We start from the raw sequence: 24896 nt of genomic DNA, 5'->3' as shown, positions 1-24896 counted from the left end.
GAGGTCCTTTAACTCAGCCTTTCTTCAAAACATACAAAACAAACATGTTTGCTCATAAGAAATTAATCTCTGGAAATTATCTAGCATACCTGTAAATTCCTGAAGTGGCCAGTAGTGCATTTATGCAGCTACTGCCATCTACTGGGCATCAAGTTCACTGAGTTTTGGAAATGGCAATTGTTTTTTTAGTCCTGCTTGATACAACATGTCACAACAAGCACACTAACTATATATAGAAATACAATTGTGGTCTTTCTGTGTGATCTGTGTGATCTTTCATTAATTATGCCAACTGTCTAATCACATGTATTTGTCTCAGTTTGCAGACATTCCTACTGGATGGAAACAGCTTAAATGAACTGCCCAATGAGCTGGGTTCCTTGCAGAGGCTGAGTTACTTGGGCCTTTCCTTCAACCAGTTCAACCACGTGCCCCAGGTGCTGGAGCGGCTGTCCTCCATGGAGAAGCTCTGCATGGCTGGCAACCACCTAGAGACTCTTACCCTGCAGAATTTCAGACTGCTCCATGTCAAACACATCGACCTAAGGTATGACATGGTGTCCTAATTATTACCCATTTATTCACTATGAAGACGAGAACAGCATGTCCTAAGAGTTTGTCCCAGAGTTACATGTGACACTGAGAACATGCACACATGCGTAAATACTAGAAAACAAAAATAAATCAGGAAGCTAAAACACAAGCAGATTGCCAGACAGCACAAAACGGGGAAATCATTTGCCTACCGCGTCTCCCGTTGTCTGAAAAAGTGCAGAGCTAGTGTGACTTGCACTATTTTACAGTTAATACTTTACTTTTTCTTACTTTTCTTGGCCGGGGTTTGTAAATTACTTGTTTTCTGTCCAGCATCAACACATTTTTTGGACAAAGATCACTCGGTGTCACTGATGAGCTTACATTTCACACAACATTGTGAAACTTTGCTTTCTTAACAAAGAAGTGCAGTTATGAATGATTTGATGTTCTGAAAAGAAATTTCAGTTCAATAAATTTAAAAAGCTCCTTTCGGTGGATTTGAAGTTGTTCATAAGGCTGGAAAATTTTGTAAACTTTTTAATCCAGCTAAACTGAGCAGAGCCAGTTCTGGACCAAAGTCACATATTTATGCCTCTTTTATCTCTTATTCATTCTTGGGTTCTTATCGATTGAGCGATTGAACAATTCAAGATAAACTGTTAACACTCAGGACCAGACTACTAAACAAACTGATGAAACTGCACAATATATCAGCAGTCACCCTAGGCATGTTCCCTGCTGTAAAGGCCAAAGTCTGTGCACTTGGATGAACCTTTGCCTCCTTCATGCCTCCTCTTGTCAGGTTGAATAAAATCTCCATCATGGTGCCGGACGAGCCTGACCTACTGAGGCACGTGACCCAGCTGGACGTGAGGGATAACAGGCTGACGGAGCTGGATGCCTCGGTCTTCCCCAGGCTGGAGGTGCTTCACTGCGAGAGGAACCACATCACCAGCCTGAAGGCTAAGGGCTGCTTGCTCAAAGGCATCTACACCTCCAACAATGGTGAGTTTGGCTTTACTGTGACCTCACACATTTCTAAACTGAGATCACTGATTTGTATCTTTCTTTTCTGAATTTCAACACATAATGTATGTGTGTATATGTGTGGATATGTAACACCTCAAATACATCACCATGTTTTTATATATATTACTTCCATGTTCGTCTGCATACACCCTTAATCCTCATCAGTGCAGCAGTCTCACATCATTCCTCTCTAACATGTCATCACCATCCTCCCCTGCCTAATGCTTCCCCCATTTTCCATTTACCTGCATTTATAATAGACCTTTGTAGGAGACCTTGTCTGTCCTTGCTGTAAGTTAATGTGTTTGGATTTCTCCCTACAGAGCTCCGACAGCTAGATGTCAGCCCTGTGCCCTCCAATCTGAGTTACATGGATATCTCGAGGTGAGAGAAATTCCAGAAATGTACATGAATTTAAAAAATGAATAAATAAAACAGAAATATTTGGAAGTTCCTTCTGAAAGTAAATGCAGCTTATTTACAGTACATCTGCCCTACAAGAGCGGAAGGGCAGCAGTTGTTCAGTGTGATGCTTTAAAGATTGTGCAACTACACGAAATTAGGAAATACACGGTCTCTGCAAGTGGAGTGAAATATAAACTTAGAGAGGTCATTTTTAACCATGCTAATCCTGACCTTCTGTACTTACTGTAGCTGTAGTCAATAAAATGCATGAACTAATCACTGCACTTTAAAATACCTTTAAATCAAAATGCTAGTCTTAAAGAATTTACCCATAAGTCACACAGAGCTTACTTCTATTCACTTTGTCTTTAACTTCTTAAAAGGGAAGTGTCCACGAGACTGTCACACTTAAGAAAGATCACATCTTTTAAAAGTTGTATTTATCTTTTTTTTTAATCTTTTGTTTAGCTGTTTATCTTTTGGTAAACTGAATCTGAAAGATAGTAAAATGTAAACAAACAAACCAAAGCTGAAGTTTAATATATGGAGCGTTGCAGACTGCTAGGATTCATCATCATCGTCTCTCCTTCTCTTCCCTCAGGAACCATATGGAGTCCTTGCCAGACTGGCTATGTGAAGCTAAGAAACTGGAAGTCCTGGACGCGAGCCACAACCTCATTGCTGAGCTACCGGCACGGTGAGTGCCTCACACAGCAAAACCTGTAAATGCTGTACAATACCGCATTATTCCCCCTGCCCTTTGCTGGCCTGTCATTTATCCCCCAAAAGGCCTCATAAATCACACAGATAGCCTATAACCTCCGCAGCATCCATCCATTCTCTTCTCCTTTATGTACCCTTTTAGAAGGTCAGTTGAGTTGCACCTCTTCGTCTTTTCTATGTCTTACATCGGCTGTGTGAAACTTGCTCCACTCCTTTTCTCTTTCTTCCTCTCTCTCTCTACCTCTGGCCCCCTCATTGTCTGTAGATTTATTTTTTACCCAATAAGTGTCAGGATGATGAATTTCAGCCGCGGGCTCCACTAGAGGCACTGCTATTTTTTGATATTTTTTTTTCTCCCATTCTTATCCATACTGTCATCATCCTTCTGCACTATTGTCATTTTTAATACTGTTTCAGGCTTCCCCGGTTACAGTCGTTCAAGAACCGGTGTGGAAAAAAGTGTCACCTTATCTATTTACCAACCAGTCTATCGATCTATCTTCATCTATATAGCCATCTAGCTATCACTGTGTAACACTTTTTTTTTTACACGTTTTTACAAGGCCCTTCCTGTTTGTCTTTAATCTTCTAGCAGTGACCTGACCATCTATATTTTCTTCATGCTGCAGGTTGTTATGCAGCAACAGTCTGAGGAAGCTCAGTGCTGGACATAACCAGCTGCAGAAGCTGCCTGAAAGAGTTGAGCGCCCTCTGCTGGAGGTTTTGGATGTACAGCACAATCAACTGGTTGAGTTGCCCTGCAACCTGTTCCTCAAATCTGACAGGTAGCATTTATTATCAGCTGAAAGTGATTTTTCTTTGACTAATGTTCACCTGACAAGAAGATTAAATGTAGGGACAGTGCAGGTAAATGAAGATAAAGCACAGAAATTCTAATTAGGAGTTTCCTGTGAAGGACAAGACCACCAAGAGCAAGGATGACAGGCAAATAAAAAACAATCAGTCTGTAGAAGGACATGTTTTTTGCAGTGAAGTATTAAGTAAGAATTTATGGAGTAGTTTGCAATTAAAATGAATCATCTCAGTGTTGTCTGTCCCTCTCTTAAGGAGATTTTTTTTTCTCCTTTCAGCTTACGATGCGTAAATGCATCAGCTAATAAGCTGGAGCACCTGCCACCATCCAGTCTGTCAGAGGAAAGCCACAGCATCCTGCAGGAATTCTACCTGACCAATAACCGACTGACAGACAAGTGTGTACCCATGCTAACAGGCCATACACACCTACGAGTTTTGCACATGGCCTACAACCATCTCCAGACTTTCCCAGCCAGGTAAAAAAGTCATATGTTAAAGGGGACTTATTCCTTTCCTTAATCTCTGTCATATATACTATATGCACAAAAGCAATGTGACGCCTACCTACACACAAACTGCTCACCCATATATGCCCATGCTATAGTGATGCCTGTGCACAGTTTTTGGGCTGATGCTAATGCCAGAGGACGTTGGGGACTCTGCAGTCATTGAGTCAGCACAACATTTTTGAAGATTTTTATGCACCCCAATCCACAACGTTGCATGTTCTTAGTTGCTTTTGTTCCTAAACACTTGCACTTTGCAATAAAACCACTTACAGTCGAGTAAGTATCTGGTAGTGATATAGGAACAAAGAAATTTCACCAACTGACTTGTTGCAATTAAACATCCTATTGCAGTGCCTTGCTTGAATTCAGTGAGCTCTTTAGAACGACCCATTCTCAAAGAAATTTTCTGTCAAGTCAGACTGGATGACTTACGTGCTTGATGTTGTACACCTGTTGCAATGGAACCGAAAACACCTGAATTCAGAGATTAAGACGTGTGGCTCAATGTTTTCACATGTACCATTTCTGCTCTGGGATCGGTATGATGTCACTAACTTAACACACGCAAGGTGAAGGTCAGATGACTGCCACAACCGGGATCAGTATGCCATTTGTACTGGGGGGGGATTTGTCTTTTGACTAAGCAATTGATTGTTTCATTACTATTTTACACACTTGACTTCACCTACTGCTCTCTCTGATCTTTCAGTAAAATGGCTAAGCTGGAGGAGCTGGAGGAGGTGGACCTGAGTGGCAACATGCTGAAGACTGTCCCCACCACCATTATGAACTGCCGGCGAATGCACACACTCATAGCCCACTCTAATGCCATTGAAGTCTTTCCTGAGGTCATGCAGCTGATGGAGATGAAAGTAAGTCAGGGGCAATAATGCATATCTTTGATGCCCTGACTTTGTAATGCATGTGCATTTGTGCGAGTATTGACATCTGCTCTTTGTTGTTGTCAGTGTGTGGACCTGAGCTGTAATGAGCTGAGTGAGATCACTCTACCAGAGAATCTACCCCCAAAGCTCCAGGAGCTGGACCTCACTGGAAACCCTCGCCTAAACCTGGACCACAAGACTCTCGAGCAGCTAAAGTATGTCTGGGGATTTTTTGGGGGGTTTTTTTTTGCTTTTTTGGGGGGGGGGGGTGGTATTTAGTCCTGCAGTTGTTTTTTTGTTTTATATGCGCCATCATAGTCCCGTTAATGTGGCTTCAGTTTGTACTTTGCATAGAGGGAATCTGAGTTACAACATGATGTATGTTTAGTATTTTATTTCACGTATGGCTGTTAGAAATACTTCAAGTGGTTTTCGTTTCTTTTTGCCCCCAAAACAGCGCGGTGAATTTGACCTTGTTTGCGTTTTCTTGTTTTTCAGCAATATTCGCTGCTTCCGTATTGATCCACCTCCGACCTTTTCATCGAGTGAGGCGTCTGGTGGGCCTGCTGTGTGGAGTCATGGTTACACAGAGGCCTCGGGCGTCAAGAACAAGTAAGCACAATTCAATCAATGATGAAATGACAACCAGCACCACCACACTCGCCCGTTGAAGCCGCACTAATCGCAACCTCTTGAGAGTGCACATCGTTAAAGCCGTGCGACTCAAATGAAGGAAATGTTAAAGCGGTGCTCGTTGAAAGCGAGAACTGTGTACATTCACATCCTGTGTGGACTAAATTGCTAATTCAGCATTTGAAAGTGCGTTCTGATGGCAAGTCTTCTATATCAAGGTTCTGCTTTACAGTCAAAGGAGTCATTTAAGGCATTGCTTATGCATAGCATATAGAGTGACATGATAAATAGTTGCACAGGGGAGTTGTGGTCCTCAGAGCTCTCATTCTTTCCTCTTTCAGACTCTGTGTTGCTGCCCTTTCGGTAAACAGCTTCTGTGGGAGTCGTGAAGCTCTGTATGGTGTGTTTGATGGAGACAGGAATGTGGAAGTGCCCTACCTCCTGCAGTGCACAATGAATGATGTGCTGGCGGAAGAAATTCACAAGACGAAGAGCGAAGAGGACTATATGACCAACACCTTCCTTGTCATGCAAAGGTTTGCAATAGATTCTACATGCCTCATCTTCACTGTTTGGAACAAATTTCTCATTTCTGCCTCAAAAACCTCATCCTCTTCCCATCTTTCCTTCTTCCACCCTTGCAGGAAGCTTGGAACTGCAGGACAGAAACTGGGTGGCTCGGCAGCTCTGTGTCACATTCGCCATGACCCCACTGACCCTGGTGGCTGCTTCACCCTCACGGCTGCTAATGTGGGAAAGTGCCAGGCCATTCTGTGCCGTGATGGAAAGCCGTTGTCTCTGTCACTCCTTCACAATGTAGGGCTGGAGGAGGAATACCGCAGGATCAGGCAGCACAAAGCTATCATCACTGAGGTAGAGATCTTTTTTTTTTTTTTTTCAGAGTACTGAAAAATTGGTGTAAAGTTCATTCATGTAAATGCAGTATTACTTGCATCCTGCCTGAACACTGTATTGATTTGTATCTCTTTCTTTTTTTCTTTTCTCCACAGGACAACAAAGTGAACGGTGTAACTGATTCTACACGAATCATGGGCTACTCCTTCCTCTACCCTTCTGTCATCCCTTGTCCCTATGTGCAGACAGTCACTCTAACCCCTCAGGATGAGTTCTTCATTCTCGGTAGCCGTGGCCTGTGGGATGCTGTGTCCCCCACAGAGGCGGTGGAGGCTGTTCGGAATGTCCCCGATGGCCTGGCTGCTGCTAAAAAGCTTTGCACATTGGCGCAGGGCTATGGCTGCACCGACAGCCTCAGCGCCGTCGTTGTGCAGCTCAACGTGAGTGAAGACTGCTGTTCCTGCTGTTGTTCTGACCCTCCCCAGCCACCTCCCAGTCCAGGCTTGGGACCTTATCCTCCATCGTCCTCTGCCATCAAGGAGAGACCCTCAGACGGCTCCCTCCCTGTTCCCCCCTCCTCCTGTAGTGAAATTAGCAGTGAGATTAGCACCAGTGAGATGAGCAGTGAGGTGGGCTCTACCGCCTCATCGGACGAGCCTCCACAGAGTTCCTTGGTCCTACTGCAAGAGCAGTCCCACCACCCTCACCTTCACTTGCACCATCAGGCCCACTTGCTGCCTCTACAGCACCAGCAGGCTCACACAAGTACCCAGCCCTGCCACTATCTTTTCCCGGGTTCAGAGCTGCCTTCATCCCGAAGCTGCTGTGCCCTCCACCCTGCCTGCTTAGCACACTCCTTTCAGAGGCAGCTCTCTAGTGCCACTTTCTCCAGCGCCCTTTCTGACAATGGGCTGGACAGCGAGGATGAAGAGCCCATCGCTGGGGTTTTCTCTAACGGTAGCCGTGTGGAAGTAGAGGCAGATGTTCACTGCCTGAAAGCACAGTCCTGCTTGTCCTCATCACCCAAAACACCGGTACCCTCATCCTCCAGTCAGGAACGCAACCTGCTCACACTTCCCCCACCTCCTCCACCACCGTGCACCCCAGAGCCCCTAGAGGAGGGGATTGACATGAGCCAAGGGGAGGCTGAGAACGGGCTTGAAAGGGATGAGTCATGGCCGGGAGCTGGAGTGGGATGCGGGGATGGAGGGAAGCTAGCAGGCAAGAGAAGGGTTAATGGGTCCGTGGCACAGCAGGAAAAGAGCCACAACCTTATTGAGGTGGCTGCTGATGCTCCCTCCAAGAAGTCCGGGGGTTACTTCACAGCTCCAGCCCAACCTGACCCAGACGACCAGTTCATCATCCCACCCGAGCTGGAGGAAGAGGTGAAGGAAATCATGAAGCAGCATCAGCAGAAACAGCAGAAGCCTGCTGGGACAGATCAACCCACAGACTACTATGACACCCCTCTCTGAACAGCAGTACCAACTTTGGCCTCATCTTCTTTACATGAACTAAACTGGTCTGATTTTCCTACACATGGACACAAACAAATGAGATTCGGCGAGAGGCTGTAAAATGCACACTGAAAAGTTTCATCAAGCTTTTTCTGTGTAGTCTCTCTTCTCCACGCAGCCCTGTCATTGGAGAGAAATGCACTGTAACCCGCTCCAGTTATAGAATAAAACAAGCAAATGAGCCCTTTAATGATACTCAATCCTCTTGAAAAGCCTATGGACGCAGCTCCAAGTGTCCATGGTCGTGCCCTTCTCACAGACTGTGGAACATTTATTTTTTACATTAGACAACCAGCTGAGTATGTAATCAACACTAGTCTCTTTGCTATAGCATTAGCTTGCCACAACACTTGTTAATATAAATAACAATTCAATGGTTTGTTTGTTTGTTTTTTAAAGAACTTACCATATCTTTTAATGTGAAAGCAGTGAAGTTTCTGGAAGAACTTTTTAAAAGCAGAGACACATAATCTTTTTATTATCAGTGAACTATGTTGAATGGTACACCAATAATACCACATCTAACTGTTGTAGATAGGGCACTTACAATACTGTATTTCTTCAGTAAATCATGGCTCTTGGCCTGTAAAATGGCATAGAAATTTTTTTGTAGAAATTTTCAATACTAACTCCTAGGAGTTGCATACTCTTTATGGTGACTCAGTCACTTTTACTAATCTTCTCTGAGAGAAATGGTGATTTTTTTTCTCCAATGATTGTAAATAAGAGAAATGTTGTATACTGAGGCTTTTAAAGGAACTGTATGTCGGTGAAGGTTTTAGTGGCGGGGAGGATGCGTTTGTTTGCAGTTATGGAGGTGTCACCCTCCCTTTCCCCTTTATCTTACAGTGTAAGCCCACACACACACACACACACACAGACACACAAATGTAAATGTGCAGTAGCAGGTCAGAAAACCCAACATTCCATGCAGTATAACTACACTAAGTGGCTCTGGTTTGCTCCACTCCAATTGTGATGTCCTGTAGTCATCACTGCATCTACTGAACACTAATAGACCGATCTTTGCATGCACACACACACCCATGCAGACATGACATGCATACAAGCACACATACACAGACACTTGGTTAATATTAGTCCCACCTCCCTCCTACAGTAACTGTTATCACCGGCATGACTGTGTCAAGTTCAGTAATACAAACAAATATATCCACATGGAAAAGAAACAACACAAATGTTCCTGTCTTTGGTATAATAAATTTTAAATTTGTGAATATACCTCATGTTGTCTAGGACTGTTTTTTAACAAATGAATTCATACATAAAATCAGGTTATCATGATTTTTTATTAATTCTTTTGATACACTAATAATGATGCATCACTCTGCTGTGTTTCCACTGAATGACCAGTAAGGGGCAGTCTAATGTAATATTTTGATCCAGTACAGAATACAAAAGTCTTATTTCTATATCATCAAAAACCTTGTTTTTTACAGTATTTAGCAGGGAAAAAAATATTTTAAACATTTTCAACTATTTGTTTTTGCTGTGTTCTTCTGTTCACCAAGTTGTCATTGTGAAGTTCAGGGTCTGCCTCTTGAAGTCTCTAACTAGCATGTGAGTTCAGGATGACGGCATCATTATTATTATTATTCGTGCGTTTTTTATACTTTTTCTTCACGCAGATGACACTGACTACTGTAACTACCAACATTACTCCCAGTACAGATAGAGAAGAGGCAAGTGCAAGGGTGGTTTTGTCAGTGTTGGACCCTCTGTGCTGACATCTGTCCCCGTAGTACCACCAGTCGTCACCCACGTCACACCTGGGGACAAGGATGGACACCAGAGGAAAAGGATGAACATGAGAGACAGAAAACATACTTGAAGGTTTACCCAGTATTCACCACGTAGCTGATCGTGATGGTGGAAATTAGAGAAGGCTAAAGGTACAACTGAAACATTTGTGTGTTATTTGTATTTTAAATGTTGAATACCATAAGGTCTTCAAGGGAATACAAACATTTTGTGAAATACGCTCATACATTTACAATGAGTTACATGAATCTGGTACCACTTTCATGACCACATTGTAAATATGTAACTAGAATCAAACAATGAGCGACATCTTCCTGAGCTCCGTCCAAAGGTAACAAATTTAACAAGTAGAACTAGCAAAAAAAAAGTATAAAACCTGAAATCTGGCATGACATATAATTTTGATTTGATGTGTAACAGGTTGTTTGACTGTCCAAACTAATCAAGCGCTTGACACTCTTAATGTGCTTGCTGACAGGACATAATTAGTTCACAGTGATATAAAACACAATACGAGAGGTTCAGTAGCACCTCTCAATCTTTTTTCTAAATAGGTGCTGTAGGTAAATTTTGTTACCACAGTCACTTAAGTAAGCGGCCTGAAAGCTATTTTTAAAACAAGTGTTCAACTGTTGCCAAAAATGGACAACACATTGATATAATATTAAAGTGTGTTAACGTCCATACTTAAAAAACAATTGTGCAACATTTTAATCAGACATTTTTTGGTAAATGCCGTGAAGTTAGCATAGTGGATGACATCAAAAGTGCTCACCTGCAAGCAGGTTTGCCTTCATCCACGACACAGACACCGCCATTCTGGCATTGCACATTGTAGCAAACTTCAGAAGGTATGATGGTGACAGGCTGTGAAGTTGTAGGAGGCAGGGGCTGGCTCACAGTTAAATGGGACAGATCTGAAGAAGAGGAGCAAATGAGACAGCAGGTTAAAGAAACCCACGTGAAAGAGCTAATTGTTTGGATTACCTGCTGTGACCTGATCTGAGGGTTAATGAATCCTAGATGTGATCATGTATGCTGAATTACATAGTCCTACTTGTGCTGCTTGCCAAATTAGCATTACAGAATATGTTCGGATTTACAAAAAATGGTACATTTACAAAATTAAAATGCATCTTGTATATCTGGTGCTTTTACCCTCCATGGTGAGGAGGAAGATGGCATCTCCTCCCTTGATAAAATCTCTGCTTTTAGCTCTGAGATGGGTGAGATACGCTGCAGTTCCATAGCCTGGCCCTCGGAAATACTTTGATCCGTCTGTATCTGTGACCTCAACGCCGACCTTACGAGGATCATCCCAGAAAAATTCATCAGAGCCTGTTAAAAAGAATATTAAAAGAGTGCAAAAATTGTAATACAGCAAAAAGCCATGATTTCATGATTTGTTTGTAATTTGCAAACAATTTCTGTGACTCTTTTTGAAAAAAGTTGAAATGACTGCACCTGCTGCCTTCATGTTGGGGTCAGTGGTGATGCTGCGCTGGTTGGACATGCGCTTTTGAATATGTGGATGCTGGTCCATTAGCATCATGGTTATCTGTTTCCAAGGACATGGCCATATCTGTCCTGTGTCCCCTTCACGGGCCACCAGATGAGCATAGGTTGACAACTGCCCCTGGTAGCCCTCTCTACCGCTGGGGTAAAGCATCATTTGGAAGGTATAACCCTCTTTAGAGGTGAATAGGGGGCTAAATATAGGTGTGTTTATTGGGGTGTTTTCCATAACATGACTGAAGTTTTTAACTCTCCAAATAAACTCTGGGCAGGTGGTCTCTGAAACGTTGATGTCATCCAAAGACTGTCCACCTGATGGGGGCCCAGCTTCCACTTTGGTCCCTTCAAAGACTACGCGGAATTTCATTTTAGCATCTAGACTGACGTGGTGCAGTTGCCAAAGCTCCTGAGGGGACCCTGTTATGGCACATGAGGTAAATGCACTGAATGTATTAAAAAGCAAGTGTACAAACCTTATATTTCAAGCAATATTCTGACAGTAGATTGTGAACAGAAGTAAGATTTCCAAAAATGTCACCTTCTATGGTCTTTATAAGGCGCAGACTTCCATTGGGGTTAGCTTTGTCATACTCTCTGACATAGACCTTCAGTGTGTCACTGGGCCCAGCACTGTTGTAATAGAAGAACTGCAGACATTGGTAGCCTCTTTTGGGGTAAAGCAATCTACTTTCCAGCAGAGCTTTGTCCCCAGTATTGGCTCTGCTGGTGCTGAAGTGCATAAAATACCCAGAGCCTAAAGATATAAGTTTCACTTCATTAATAGGTTCGGTATCTAAGCATGTTTGCACAGTGGATAATAAAACATAAGATTACTCAAGCCAATCCAAAGCTACAGTGGCTTGCAAAAGTATTCGGCCCCCTTGAACTTTCCCACATTTTGTCACATTACAGCCACAAACATGAATCAATTTTATTGGAATTCCACGTGAAAGACCAAAACAAAGTGGTGTACACGTGAGAAGTGGAACGAAAATCATACATGATTCCAAACATTTTTTACAAATAAATAACTGCAAAGTGGGGTGTGCGTAATTATTCAGCCCCCTTTGGTCTGAGTGCAGTCAGTTGCCCATAGACATTGCCTGATGAGTGCTAATGACTAAATAGAGTGCACCTGTGTGTAATCTAATGTCAGTACAAATACAGCTGCTCTGTGACGGCCTCAGAGGTTGTCTAAGAGAATATTGGGAGCAACAACGCCGTGAAGTCCAAAGAACACACCAGACAGGTCAGGGATAAAGTTATTGAGAAATTTAAAGCAGGCTTAGGCTACAAAAAGATTTCCCAAGCCTTGAACATCCCACGGAGCACTGTTCAAGCGATCATTCAGAAATAGAAGGAGTATGGCACAACTGTAAACCTACCAAGACAAGGCCGTCCACCTAAACTCACAGGCCGAACAAGGAGAGCACTGATCAGAAATGCAGCCAAGAGGCCCATGGTGACTCTGGACGAGCTGCAGAGATCTACAGCTCAGGTGGGGGAATCTGTCCATAGGACAACTATTAGTCATGCACTGCACAAAGTTGGCCTTTATGGAAGAGTGGCAAGAAGAAAGCCATTGTTAACAGAAAACCATAAGAAGTCCCGTTTGCAGTTTGCCACAAGCCATGTGGGGGACACCGCAAACATGTGGAAGAAGGTGCTCTGGTCAGATGAGACCAAAATTGAACTTTTTGGCCAAAATGCAAAACGCTATGTGTGGCGGAAAACTAACGCTGCACATCACTCTGAACACACCATCCCCACTGTCAAATATGGTGGTGGCAGCATCATGCTCTGGGGGTGCTTCTCTTCAGCAGGGACAGGGAAGCTGGTCAGAGTTGATGGATGGAGCCAAATACAGGGCAATCTTGGAAGAAAACCTCTTGGAGTCTGCAAAAGACTTGAGACTGGGGCGGAGGTTCGCCTTCCAGCAGGACAACGACCCTAAACATAAAGCCAGGGCGACAATGGAATGGTTTAAAACAAAACATACCCATGTGTTAGAATGGCCCAGTCAAAGTCCAGATCTAAATCTAATCGAGAATCTGTGGCAAGATCTGAAAACTGCTGTTCACAAACGCTGTCCATCTAATCTGACTGAGCTGGAGCTGTTTTGCAAAGAAGAATGGGCAAGAATTTCAGTCTCTAGATGTGCAAAGTTGGTAGAGACAGACCCTAAAAGACTGGCAGCTGTAATTGCAGCAAAAGGTGGTTCTACAAAGTATTGACTCAGGGGGCTGAATAATTACGCACACCCCACTTTTCAGTTATTTATTTGTAAAAAATGTTTGGAATCATGTATGATTTTCGTTCCACTTCTCACGTGTACACTACTTTGTGTTGGTCTTTCACGTGGAATTCCAATAAAATTGATTCATGTTTGTGGCTGTAATGTGACAAAACATGGAAAAGTTCAAGGGGGCCGAATACTTTTGCAAGCCACTGTAAAACTGAAACATAAACTAGTTTCACATTTTACAAGTCTGTCATAAAAAAATGTTTAGTGTGATCTCATAAACAAGAGACCACACTAAATATGTTCACATGTTCCTATGAAGATATTTTTTTCAAATGTTCTATGCAGAGGAGATTTTGGTACACTAAGAAGTATCTGAACATTGTTTTAAGAAAGAATTGTAAAAATATGAACCTATCCTTTCATACATTTCATAGTAGATTGTTCTCACCAGTGCATTTGCCCATGTTGGAGTAATCAGTGTCAGGCCCTCCAGTAGCTGTTGTAACCCTGTCCCAATCTGCCTGATCCCCTTGTCCCTGTATCATACCACAGATGTTTTCACGTTCAAAGTCGCACGAGTCCAGAAAGGTGGAACCTTGAGCTGCAGAGCAGATTTCATAAACACACATAAACAAGTGTTGCAGCACTTTGAACCGCAATAAACTAGAAAAAAAATCAAGGGACAAGCCATGTCATGTACATCATTATTGATGAATGTAACAAAACAAGAAGTTGAACAGATCAGTACTGCAGGTGCAGGACAAGTTGACTTTTATAATGGAGAAAATAAAATAATATTTCTTTGACTGCTGAATCTTACTGCAGTTATAGAGGCGGTTCAGCTTGAGCAGGTCACTGTCGCTGAACTCCATACGCTGGCCAATGATGTCACTGAAAGCAGGGATCTTGGTGACGATGGTAGGCTCCGTGCCGTTCTTAAAAGCAGTTTTACTGTAGTGCATCATGGAGCTGTAGTCGTAAGGGACGCCCAAAGAGCTGGAGGTGGTGTCATTATAGGTGTTAAAATTGTGTCCTTTACCTGCAAATTGGACATACATAAAGGCGCCATTGCAGTTTCATCCATTGTGACATTGCATTACTTATTATTGTATCATTCATATGACTTGGACCATAAATGCTGCTTATCAACAGGTGTCAGAGACTGCTGACTTATCAAAGTACTCATGTAACAATACTTGGGTAAACAGGTACGTCATGACGAAATCACCACATAAAGAGATAAAACTTTATGAGAGGATGAACAGCCAGTGTTTAAACACTGTAGTTTGGTTGGATGAATAACAGTAACAATACCCTCTGTAATGCGGTCCCACATGATTTCGACATAATCATCACGGTCTGCCCTGGACTGCTCGTGCCAGAAACCCAGCGCATGAAGGAACTCATGTTCAATGGTGGCAATGTGGTCACAGTTTGTTCCTATAGACAGTCTCTGCTTCCCAACATGCCGGTTGCCAACAGAGGAGAAACAGCTTATGGAAAGAAAATTAGGCTTTTGTGAAGATCAGATAAACTCCCAGTTTCTTCTTGCCAATACTTTTCTGTAGTAAAAGTACAGAATAAATACACTCACTGGCCTCTCTGTTAGGTACATCTAATCATCTGCTTCTTAATGCAAATATCTAATCAGCCAATCAAATGGTATCAACTCAGTGCAGTTATGCATGGTCAAGTCAACCAGCTGAAGTTGAACTAAACATTCAGATAAGGTAGAAAAGTAATTTAAATGATTCTGAGTGTTCTGTGGTAGTTGGTGCCGGATGGGCTGGTATGAGTGTTCCAGAAACTGCTGATCTACTGGGATTTTCCCACACAACCATCTCTAGAGTTTAGAGAGAAGTATCCAAAAAAGAGAAATACCCAGTGATTGGCAAAAAATGCCTCCATGATGTCAGAGGTCAGAGGAGAATGGCCCGATGTGTTCGACTTGAGAGAAAGGCAACGGTCACTCAGTTAAACAATCAAATTATCTCTGAATTGACAACATGTTGAACTTTTAAGCAGAGGAGCTACAGCAGTAGCACGCCGAGTACTGCTGCTGTCAGTAGAGAACATGAAAATAGAAAAAACTAGGCAAAACATTGGCTGGTATGATGAGTCTTGATTTCTGATATTGCACTTAGAAAGCCAGGAATATTTCTAGAACCTTATTGAATCTATGCAATAAAAAATCAAGGCACCACTGAAGGGCAAAGGGGAACCAACATGGTACAAGCAACGTATACTTAATAGAGTGTCCAGTGAGTGTATATAATCCATCTAAAAAGAGATTTTAGAAGAATACTTTCTTCTTGCCTTACCCATCCCCTTTAAAGACAGAAATGTAGTTTGCTTCTCCGCTCCATGGCTTAAAGTCGATGCAGCTCTTGAGCCGGTACTGCTCAAAGGCCTTGAGAATCACACCTTTTGCATTGATCTCTGTGTACAAAATGAAAAATCAGTTTTATTATAGTTGAAAAAAGTTCTTTACGGTACCTTTTTTTAAGAACAACTGTAAGCCCCTGCTGAGTTATGATTACAGATGACACCCATACCCATATATTTTTGTGAAAGCACAAAAATATTGATAATAAAATGTGTTTAAATATCCAATTTATGACATTTGGTTTTTTTTCTATCTAAATTTTATCATTAATATTGTTTCCAAAAGCCATTAATAACATTGCATTTAGTCAAAAAGATTTTATTCTTTATTCTATTTTACTCTATTTTTAACTGCTTCAGATCCCATTGGCTTGTTAAGTAATAAAATAATACATAATCTGAAAAGATTATGTATTTTTTTTTCAAGTGCTTGAAAACAAATAACAGGAACAAGATTCATTTTAAAATTAAAATAAAAACATTAAATACTTGTAAACACAGAGCTAATAAAAATAATGCACATTTTCTCATTTATTTTGCTTTATTTATGCCACATGACTGTATATGCAAATATACTGTACTGTAGAGGCTTAAGTATGAAGCTAAATAATTTCAAATTGTAAAGAAAAACCCCCAAACAAACAAAAGGAAAAAAAAAAACAAGCTCGCTTTTACCCAAGTCATCTTGCATGTAGTATGGGATTGTCTTTGGCCACCTGTACTCTTCCCCTATTATAGAATTTCGGGGTTGCTTCTGCCACAGCCACAAAGAACAAACCACAAACAAAAGAACAAAATATTGAGCCATTGTTGAACTTTAATCCAATCCATTAATTTGTGTTGTTGGGGAAAGAAGTTCAATTAAGTTACCTCATCAAGAACTATGTCCCCTTCTGCAAGGTTCAACCCTGCCTCTGATCAGATTAAAGCACAAAGAAAGTTTAAGAGAACTGAATTTGGAATTTGGAAGAAAAAGAGAACATTTTCTTCTGGGGTTTTTTTTTTCTGTTTCTTTTCTAAAATACCTTCATTGATATCAAAAATGTCAAGGTCCCGTCCACCGTCCACATCATAGACTGTAAAATCAAAGTAGTAATTTAACATGAAAATTAGTAAAAAAAAGTAACAAAAACAGTTAAAGTAGCCTTTGCTTGTTTGAGAAAAAAAACTTACCAAATAATTTTGCTGCTGGCTAAATATTAAAATAAATGAAAAAGGAATACTGGTTATTGATTTTCAAGTGTATAAAAGTCAACTTTCAAGTTCTCCTAAGACCACTTCTGATAATAAAAACTAAACAAAATGACAATTTCTCACCAAGCAGAGTGTGGTACCACAAAGGAGGCATGCAGTGTAAAGGATGAGCACACCTGTAGGTTCCCTTCCTGCCATGCCATAGAATCTCCCTCTACAAAAGTGTCCAAATAAGACCTACTGAGCTCTGACGGGCATTCAGGAAGAAGAAATCAGAAAAGTGGATTTGGGGTGGAGAAATAAAATGCGTTCACAAGTCAATAACTGACAGAGCTATAATGGGCTCAAGTTAAACGACAACTTCAATCCACTCTGGTATCAGCCAATAAATCTTTGCACATTTGCGAGCAGCAGGCCTGATATAAGACATGTTGAAATTGATAGCAACCCCCTGATCTATGTGTACATTTCTGTTTTCAGGACATGTACTGTTATTATCGATTTCTATCTACACTGCATTAAAGTCAGCAACACTGTGGAGTGCTGCTGACTTCAACTGAGGATATTGTTGGGTGATAGAAGGAATACACGTATAGAAGACACGTCTTCTATAGAGGAAGACGTGTCAGTGGGAAGACAAGTGTTCTGACTCATGCATTACAGAGGGCAAGGTCACAGCGCAGTTAAGCAACTCCTTGGTGGCAGGCTCCCTGGGATGGATACAGGAGGAACAATGCAGCTTTCGTTCCGGTTGTGGAACACCGGACCAGCTCTTTACCCTCTCGAAAATATTTGTGGGTGCATGGGAGTTCACCCAACCACTCTACTTGTGTTTTGTGGACTTAGAGAATGCATTCAGTCGTGTCCCTAAGAGTATTCTGTGGGAGCTGCTCCGGGGTGTATAGGCGCTCTGGCCTGTTGTTACGAGCCATTTGGTCCTTATACAATTGTTGCAAGAGCTTGATCCACATAGCTGGCAATAAGTCGGACTCATTCCCAGTGGGTGATGGACTTTGCCAAGGCTGCCCTTTGCCACCGTTTCTGTTCAGTTGCAAAATGTTTCCACTTGGGTGGTCTCAGGACATCGTCTCTGCTTTTTGCAGATGATGTGGTTCTGTTTGCTTCATTGGGTGGTGGCCTCCAGCTTGCACGTGAGCGGTTTGCAGCCAAGTGAATTAGCACTTCCAAGTCTGGGGCCAGTTGGTCCTCAGCTGGAAAAGGGTGGAGTGCCCACTCCGTGTCAGGAAGAAGGTATTGCCCCGAGTTGAGGAGTTTAAGTATCTCAGGGTCTTGTTCACGAGCGAAGGAAGAGGGGACCAAGAGATCCACAGACGGATTGATGTTGCAGCTGCAGAGATATGGACGTTGTCCCTGTCTGTTGTGGTGAAGAGAGTATTGAGTGTAAAAGCGAAGCTTTCGATTTAGCGGTCAATCTACGTCCCTACCCTTACCTATGGTCATGAGCTCTAGTTAGTGACCGAAAGAATGAGATTGCGGATACAAGCTCAGAAATGAGCTTTCTGCAAAGGGTGGCTGGCCTGTTCCCCCAGACAAACTGGAGGAGGTGGCTGGGGAGACAGAGGACTGGGCTTCACTGCTTGGGCTGCTGCCCCTGTGAACTGGCCCCTGATAAGTGGAAAATGGATGGGTGATAAATTGATGGATAAAATACACACACATACGCACACTCACAAACATAAGAAAACAAAGGGAAAAAAACATTTATTTCTAACATGCTTTGCCATTAAAAAGTTCGAGCTTTGTGATAAAAGATTTCTAGTTTTAAACATATACTAGTACACTCAATGCTTAATAGTCTTGAGGTTCTTATTGTCACTGAGAATAGCAATGTAGAACTGCAGGCTCTTGTTCTTGTAAACTTTCAGAGAAACACAAAGACTCTACATCAGAACTGTACAGCAACAGTACTTTTAAAGAAAAACACTGAAAACTACATCTTACAAACACAGCAGTTAAGGACAAACCACAGCTTGGTTGCCATGATGATTACACTACAGCTGTCTTGAAAGCTTAACATTGTGTAATGAATCAACTTAACATTAACAGTCTGTTGATTCATTACACAATCTGGTCACCCAATTTTGATGTTATCAGTCCATTGAATGGGTGTTGTCAACAGTAATTAGCCCCATAGATATAAACCAGTATGGACTGTCTACACCTAATACGTGTTATCATCCACTGAATGAACTGAAGCAAGTGTTCTGGTTCAAAACTATAATTAGTCTAAGAGACCACTCCCTTTAAGCTGATACATCAGATATATATTCATTCTTAGGTGTGGTGGCAAAATCTAAACCCTTATTATGGAATGGGTACACACTGGTTAGATCAATTCAAACAACAGTAACCTCCATAATTTGTCCACTGTTCAACAATAAATAAGCATTCGTTCATACTCTACACAATTTTTCCTGTTCTTAGTCAATGCAAACCCAACTACAGTGTGTATCAGTGACAGCTGACATGCTCTGCAGATCATCAGCCTATCTCAAGACTAGACAGACAAACATTTGCAAGCGCTGAAAGTTTCCCATTCGCTAGAATGGAAACCGGACCAGCCTAAAGAAAACCCGCAAAGACGCAGTAAGAACAGGCAAGCTATTGTCTATGATCAAAGTCTGCAGCTTTTGCTGTGAAGAAGCAAGATGCATGAAACCTCACGTAACCGTCTGCAACCAGTGATAAGCCCACTCTTTCATATTTAGCGAGCTGTGTTTTCTGCACCAGATCAAACTGTTTAATCATGAATAGTTTTCACTTTCCCTTTTAAAATATGGAAATTATAGTGATAAATGCAAACACTGGTAACATTTAAAGCAGTAATGTGCAACTTTGAAAATAACCGTCACAAATGCAGTCCTTTTTTCTTCTTCTCCCTTTCTAATAGCTGCTGTAATACTTTTGTATGTGTTTAGTTAAATTCTTAAAATATGTGACTGAAACCCAGTATTGCCACATCATTAGTTGTACAGTCACATTAACCTATTATACAATCATTTTGTGCTGCATTGTTATCAGAAAGCATAAAGATCTCACTTCTTTTGCAAAATTACTTTTCCAGACCACTAAAAATGAATGCTATTGCCACAGTTATTGTAACAGTTATGAAAATGGCAGAAATCATTAATTTCATCACCTTTAAATGGAATATTTACAATTGTATGTGCAGGTCAAACTGCAAGATTGCTTTATTTTGTTCAATCAAGGATGCAAGTTGTACTAGAGGACTCGGGTGTTTTACTTGCACTGTCCTGCAGATGGCAATATAGCAAGCTAAAGACCCCTTGCTCTGATCACCGTGGTTCCTTGCATTAAGAAAACATACTTTGGCAATTTCCAAATGAAAGTTTTTCTTTACCACTTTTGAGCAAAGAAATTGCTGTACGGACATACACATTCACGTGTCCTTGATAAGGGTCGTTTCTTTTCGAGTGCATTTCACTGTCCTTGATTGCAGTGGAACTAGGCCAAACAGGGCCAGGCAATCACAAAGCTGTCACACTCATGCAGCCTTTGTGTGCTTTGGTAGTTTTCAGCTATGGTGATTACATATTGATATTTCTTGGCTGCTGCTTTATATTACTTAAAAGAGGAGTTTGTGGGTTAGATAGAACTAATGGAGCTGAACTGATGCACCTCAGACTCTGGCCATATTTGTCCTGTGACTTACAGGCAGCAAAGAGGTAATATTTTATATGGAAAAAATATTCCCGGATGCAGAAAATTAACAATAATAACACAGAAGTCTGCAGCGCTGTCATTTCCCACAGATGATTTTAGCACTGTATTACATCTCAGAAAATGCCTAATTTGTGACATTAAGACAATAGATGATGGTAGGTGGACAGCTTCTTGGTTGTGTGGAAAAGGCTCATGTGTATCCACTCATGTGGGAGGTATCTGCACAGCACTGTTAAAAAAAAGTTTACTGTATGAGTTGTCTTTTGTGGTAAATTCTTGTCTGTCATAAAGAAGATTCTATGTTTATAAATTTGAATGAAGTTAAGCTTTCTGCCCATACATAATGCATCTGTAAAGTGCTGCATATACACTCACCAACTACTTTATTTGGTGCACCTGTTTAGCTCTTTATTAACAAATATATAATCAGGTGGCAGTTACTAAGTGCATTTAGACGTGTATAGACATGACCAAAACAACCTGCTGAAGTTCAAACCCAGTGTCAGAATGAGGAAGATAAGTGACTTAAATTACTTTGAATAATTGAATAATAATCATAGTTGTTTTTGTCAGATGGGCTGCTCTGACTGTTTTGGAAACTGCTGATCTGCTGAGATTTTCCCGCACAACCCTCACTGGTGTTTACAAAGAAAGTTCAAAATGCCTCAGGTCAAAGATAAATGGGTAAATGGCTTTGAGCAGAGGAACGGCAACAGTAATTCATATAACCACTTGTTACAAGGTATGCAGAAAAGCATCTCTGAATACACAGTGCATCAAAGCTTGGAGCAGATGGGCAACAGCAGCCACTCCTTTCAGCTAAGAACAGGAAACTGAAGCTATAATCACACGGCTCACTAAAACTGGACAATAAAAGATTGGAAAAACAAATAAAATATCCATGTGGTGTGACATCTCAAATGTTGTTTAACTATGAAAAAATATCATTTTGAGTCACACAGCATCATTATCAAAATGTCCTAATATATTCTACCCAGTCCTCTGCAGTCAGTGAATGTGGATGCAGAGTGTGGCTTTACGTGATCAGGTAAAGTTTGTGTTAAGTGGTTCTTTTGTAATCTTTCTTCACCACTTTGATGTCCATGTTGGCATGTTGTATCCCATCATGGACATTAATTTCTCCCTACCCTCAGTGGCCATCTCAATTAATTCTTTTAGAACACAGTTATACCTCGAATGGAGCTTTCATCTCCAGCTTGTGTGTGTGTGAGTGTGAGTGTGTGTGTGTGTGTGTGTGAGAGAGAGAGAGAGAGAGAGAGAGAGAGAGAATTCATGTGAGAAAAAAGAAGAGCTAGTGGCACCCAAGGCAACATTTTCACTGAGTGTAATTCTTTTGAGGATAATTTATTCCTGCCTTTAAGTTGTGGAAAAAAATGTTTCCTTTTCTGGGGGGCATGCGATATTGATTTCTAATTAAAAGCAGCATACTATTGCTGAAATTGGCAACTATTAACTTTTAAAGTGAATTTCACAGACCTTAAACGAAGCTAATACCACAAAATAACCACAGTGCTGGAACAATAAAGATTCTGATTTAACCTACTCACCCCCAAAAGTTTACAGCTTTGTGCAAGGAAACAAGGATGGAAATTAGGACTTAAAGAAGTTAACCACTTCTTAGAAAGTCTGGCTGGCTGAAAGTGCTGATCACCAAATTGTATGTGCACAAGCTGTGCCACCTTTGTTTTGTCTACAAGCAGAACACCATGACAGGCACCAACCACCTTGCAGCTGCATCTCAGTGCAGAAGCTTCAAGAATGCAGGTGCTGAACACCACCACTTGGTCATCAGTTGACAGCTCAGCACCTCTCTTCGCCTGAGCGTCCAGAACATATGGCCGCAGATCTGATGATACAATTACTAAATCAATCATGGACTTGCGGCCTAGGGTGTCTCGTGCCACGAGCACTAATGGACACCCTTATGTTCAAATATGGTGTTTGTTACGGGCAAACTGTGGTTTGTACAAAAGTCTCTGAGTAAGATGATAGAGTCCCCAGGTGGAGCACCTACAAGCATGAGCCAGGCCCAGGGAGGGTGCCCAAGGAGGATGCCAATGACCGAGAGTATGATGGGCGGTCCTTAGTACATCCCGAAAAAGGGCAACTGGCTCAACCCCCTGTATGCCCACCACCTGCAGGAGGTGTTGTATGGATCAGGTGCAGTGTGTGCTGGCTGGAGATGTAACATATAATATAATTCTAATAATAATGGCCCAACATATTGCTCCAAAACTGTTAGCACCCCTTTACTGCAGTTCTATGTTTCCTTTGCGGTCTCTGGACCTAACCACCTGATGCGTCATCTGCCTCAGTATAGTCTACTCACATGTTTTTTTCACTTCCTGCAAGATTTTTTTCTTTTACACTGAGAAATAATTTTTTGCAGGTGGGAGGATTCTCAGCTTTAGTGACCAGTGCCCCCTTTGCCCCCTTGAGGATGGACCCACCGTATTGACGTCATTGATTGGTGCAGTTTTGAGGACTGGCGCTGCAGCCTGTTGTAGTGAATGAAGCTGGTATCGTTTCACTGACTACTCATTTCCAGCCTGTGTGATAACGCACAAGGTAAGACGAAATGTATTGTAATTAGCTCAAACGAAAGACAAAATTCTCAGAAATGTAAGTCTAAATTGTGACAATGTTGACTTCCATTTGTTATGAAAATCACCAAACCTGTAAAAGTTTATTTGCAACTGGTTGACCTGCTGGGCTGGGAGACAGGCGCTGAACGATCTTTAGATGCTCTTTGAATAGCATTTGAATAGCATGCAAAAGTTTAAGTGAAACTGAAAAATGGTGAAATTCATACAGAAAGACTGGATGATTTTTCAACACTAATATCACAAAGATTCAGCTTTTCATCACTCGTTAGGGGTGCATTTTCCTTTTATCTGATTTCGGTTAGGACATATTCCATCCCACCGCCGTCCTGCTTAGATAAGCAATAAAAACATAAATGGATATAATTCTACAGGCTACACTCCATTTAAACTTACCTAATTTACCCTAATTAACTACCCTTAGTGCTTCTAAATGATGCTATCCGTGTTTGTTCAAACCACCTGCCTTATCTCTGAGAGAAGAAAAAGGGGGGAAGCATGGAGAAGTTTAATAGTGCAAACTCCTCTCTGTTCTTAGGTGAGTAAATGTGTGGGAGGTGATCGTTTGAAGCTCCCAAAAAATCAGTGATAAACAAGACGGGTTTGCAGTTTTGTGAGCTAATAAAGCGTATATAACGGTGCGCCTCTGTGAGGTTTGCGCCTTTACGCACGGAGCTGGATTATAATTACTGCTTTTATCCGGCCGTGCCTCAGGCACATCTGTGATCTGTTAAGGACAGTAACTTGAGCAATACTTGAGCTGCAGGAGGCGGCTATATTTTGATGATGTTATTTTGATGTACTTTGGATTTGATGAATCTCTGCTGATCCATCGCTAAATTTGTCTTTTCACGTGTTCCAGCCGCTTGCAGTTTCACAAATGAAAGGTACACACGCCAAATTATGTATTGTCACTGCATTCATATTAAAATAATAATTAATGAATAGTTTATGGACATTAATTATTTTTATTTTATTTTCGAATAACCTGATGTAAACCTTAAACGTTACACACTGTAGATTTTTGTAGCACAACTGCCATCTAGCGTCAGACTGTTGTGCTTGACATGAACAGTAAACATCAGGATTGCATGAACACAACCACTATTATTATTGATGTAGATTGTTTTGTTTTAATTGCACATATTAAGGTTCGCAGAGAAAAGCAGAGCAGTTCTGCAGTGTTGTTCACGGGTCTGTTGGAGATGTATTTTCCTGATACGCCTTGTTTATTGACCCTGATTTCATCTATTGATTTAGACCTGTCGGTCACCATCTGATTTTGGTTGCTGAAGCAGAATGGATGCATGAAAAATGGGAGTGCTGATGATACTGGCAGCTTATACAGGCATGTAAATACACAGGTCCTCCAAATATTTTACGATGCTGAAAAGAATTACACAGCCATGCATTTTGTTATTGTTTTATTAGTCCCCTCTGACACAAGCTTATGAAAGACATAATTCCATATATGTATATGAAACAGCTTTTTTTTTCAGTTGAAGAACATTACATGTGTATAATTAATCTTACATTTA

At 41.4% G+C, this 24896-nt stretch overlaps 2 protein-coding genes across 2 annotated transcripts in view; one reads left to right on the top strand and one right to left on the bottom strand.

The window, feature by feature from the left end:
- The window catches only part of phlpp1 (PH domain and leucine rich repeat protein phosphatase 1), a 45261-nt gene extending 36111 nt beyond the window's left edge, over positions 1-9150 (top strand). Inside the window, exons 6-17 of the mRNA XM_040021269.1 lie at positions 320-547; positions 1340-1542; positions 1890-1950; positions 2573-2668; positions 3324-3479; positions 3786-3986; positions 4729-4891; positions 4988-5118; positions 5402-5515; positions 5878-6072; positions 6181-6409; positions 6547-9150. Coding sequence (XP_039877203.1) covers positions 320-547; positions 1340-1542; positions 1890-1950; positions 2573-2668; positions 3324-3479; positions 3786-3986; positions 4729-4891; positions 4988-5118; positions 5402-5515; positions 5878-6072; positions 6181-6409; positions 6547-7866 — 3097 coding nt within the window. The 3' untranslated portion in view covers positions 7867-9150. The remainder of the gene's footprint in view (positions 1-319; positions 548-1339; positions 1543-1889; positions 1951-2572; positions 2669-3323; positions 3480-3785; positions 3987-4728; positions 4892-4987; positions 5119-5401; positions 5516-5877; positions 6073-6180; positions 6410-6546) is intronic.
- On the bottom strand, positions 7990-17250 carry mep1bb (meprin A subunit beta b). Its single transcript, XM_040013923.1, has 15 exons — positions 17153-17250; positions 17009-17027; positions 16861-16911; positions 16706-16749; positions 16511-16589; positions 15772-15889; positions 14765-14943; positions 14271-14489; positions 13899-14051; positions 11744-11959; positions 11155-11622; positions 10849-11028; positions 10466-10607; positions 9581-9698; positions 7990-8028 (listed from the first exon to the last, which is right to left on the bottom strand). Exons 1-15 carry the CDS (start codon positions 17225-17227, stop codon positions 7990-7992), a joined length of 2100 nt encoding a protein of 699 aa, XP_039869857.1. The 5' UTR covers positions 17228-17250.
- Between the last annotated feature and the right edge of the window lie 7646 nt (positions 17251-24896).

This window comes from Simochromis diagramma, unplaced genomic scaffold, assembly GCF_900408965.1.
Source record: "Simochromis diagramma unplaced genomic scaffold, fSimDia1.1 OVJJ01000205.1, whole genome shotgun sequence".
NCBI classification, from domain to species: Eukaryota; Metazoa; Chordata; class Actinopteri; order Cichliformes; family Cichlidae; genus Simochromis; species Simochromis diagramma.
This window is presented reverse-complemented; position numbering and strand designations above follow the sequence as displayed.

Bases quoted from the DNA above. Each gene is read 5' to 3' on its own strand.
- mep1bb (XM_040013923.1), bottom strand. From the start codon at position 17,227: ATGGCAGGAAGGGAACCTACAGGTGTGCTCATCCTTTACACTGCATGC. The intron at 14,944-15,771 runs GTAAGGCAAGAA...TCTTTCCATAAG, and splicing joins TCTGTCTTTAAAGGGGATGG to CTGTTTCTCCTCTGTTGGCA. The intron at 8,029-9,580 runs GTAGTTACAGTA...CTCCAATGACAG, and splicing joins CTGTACTGGGAGTAATGTTG to GGCTGCGTGGAGAAGAGAGA.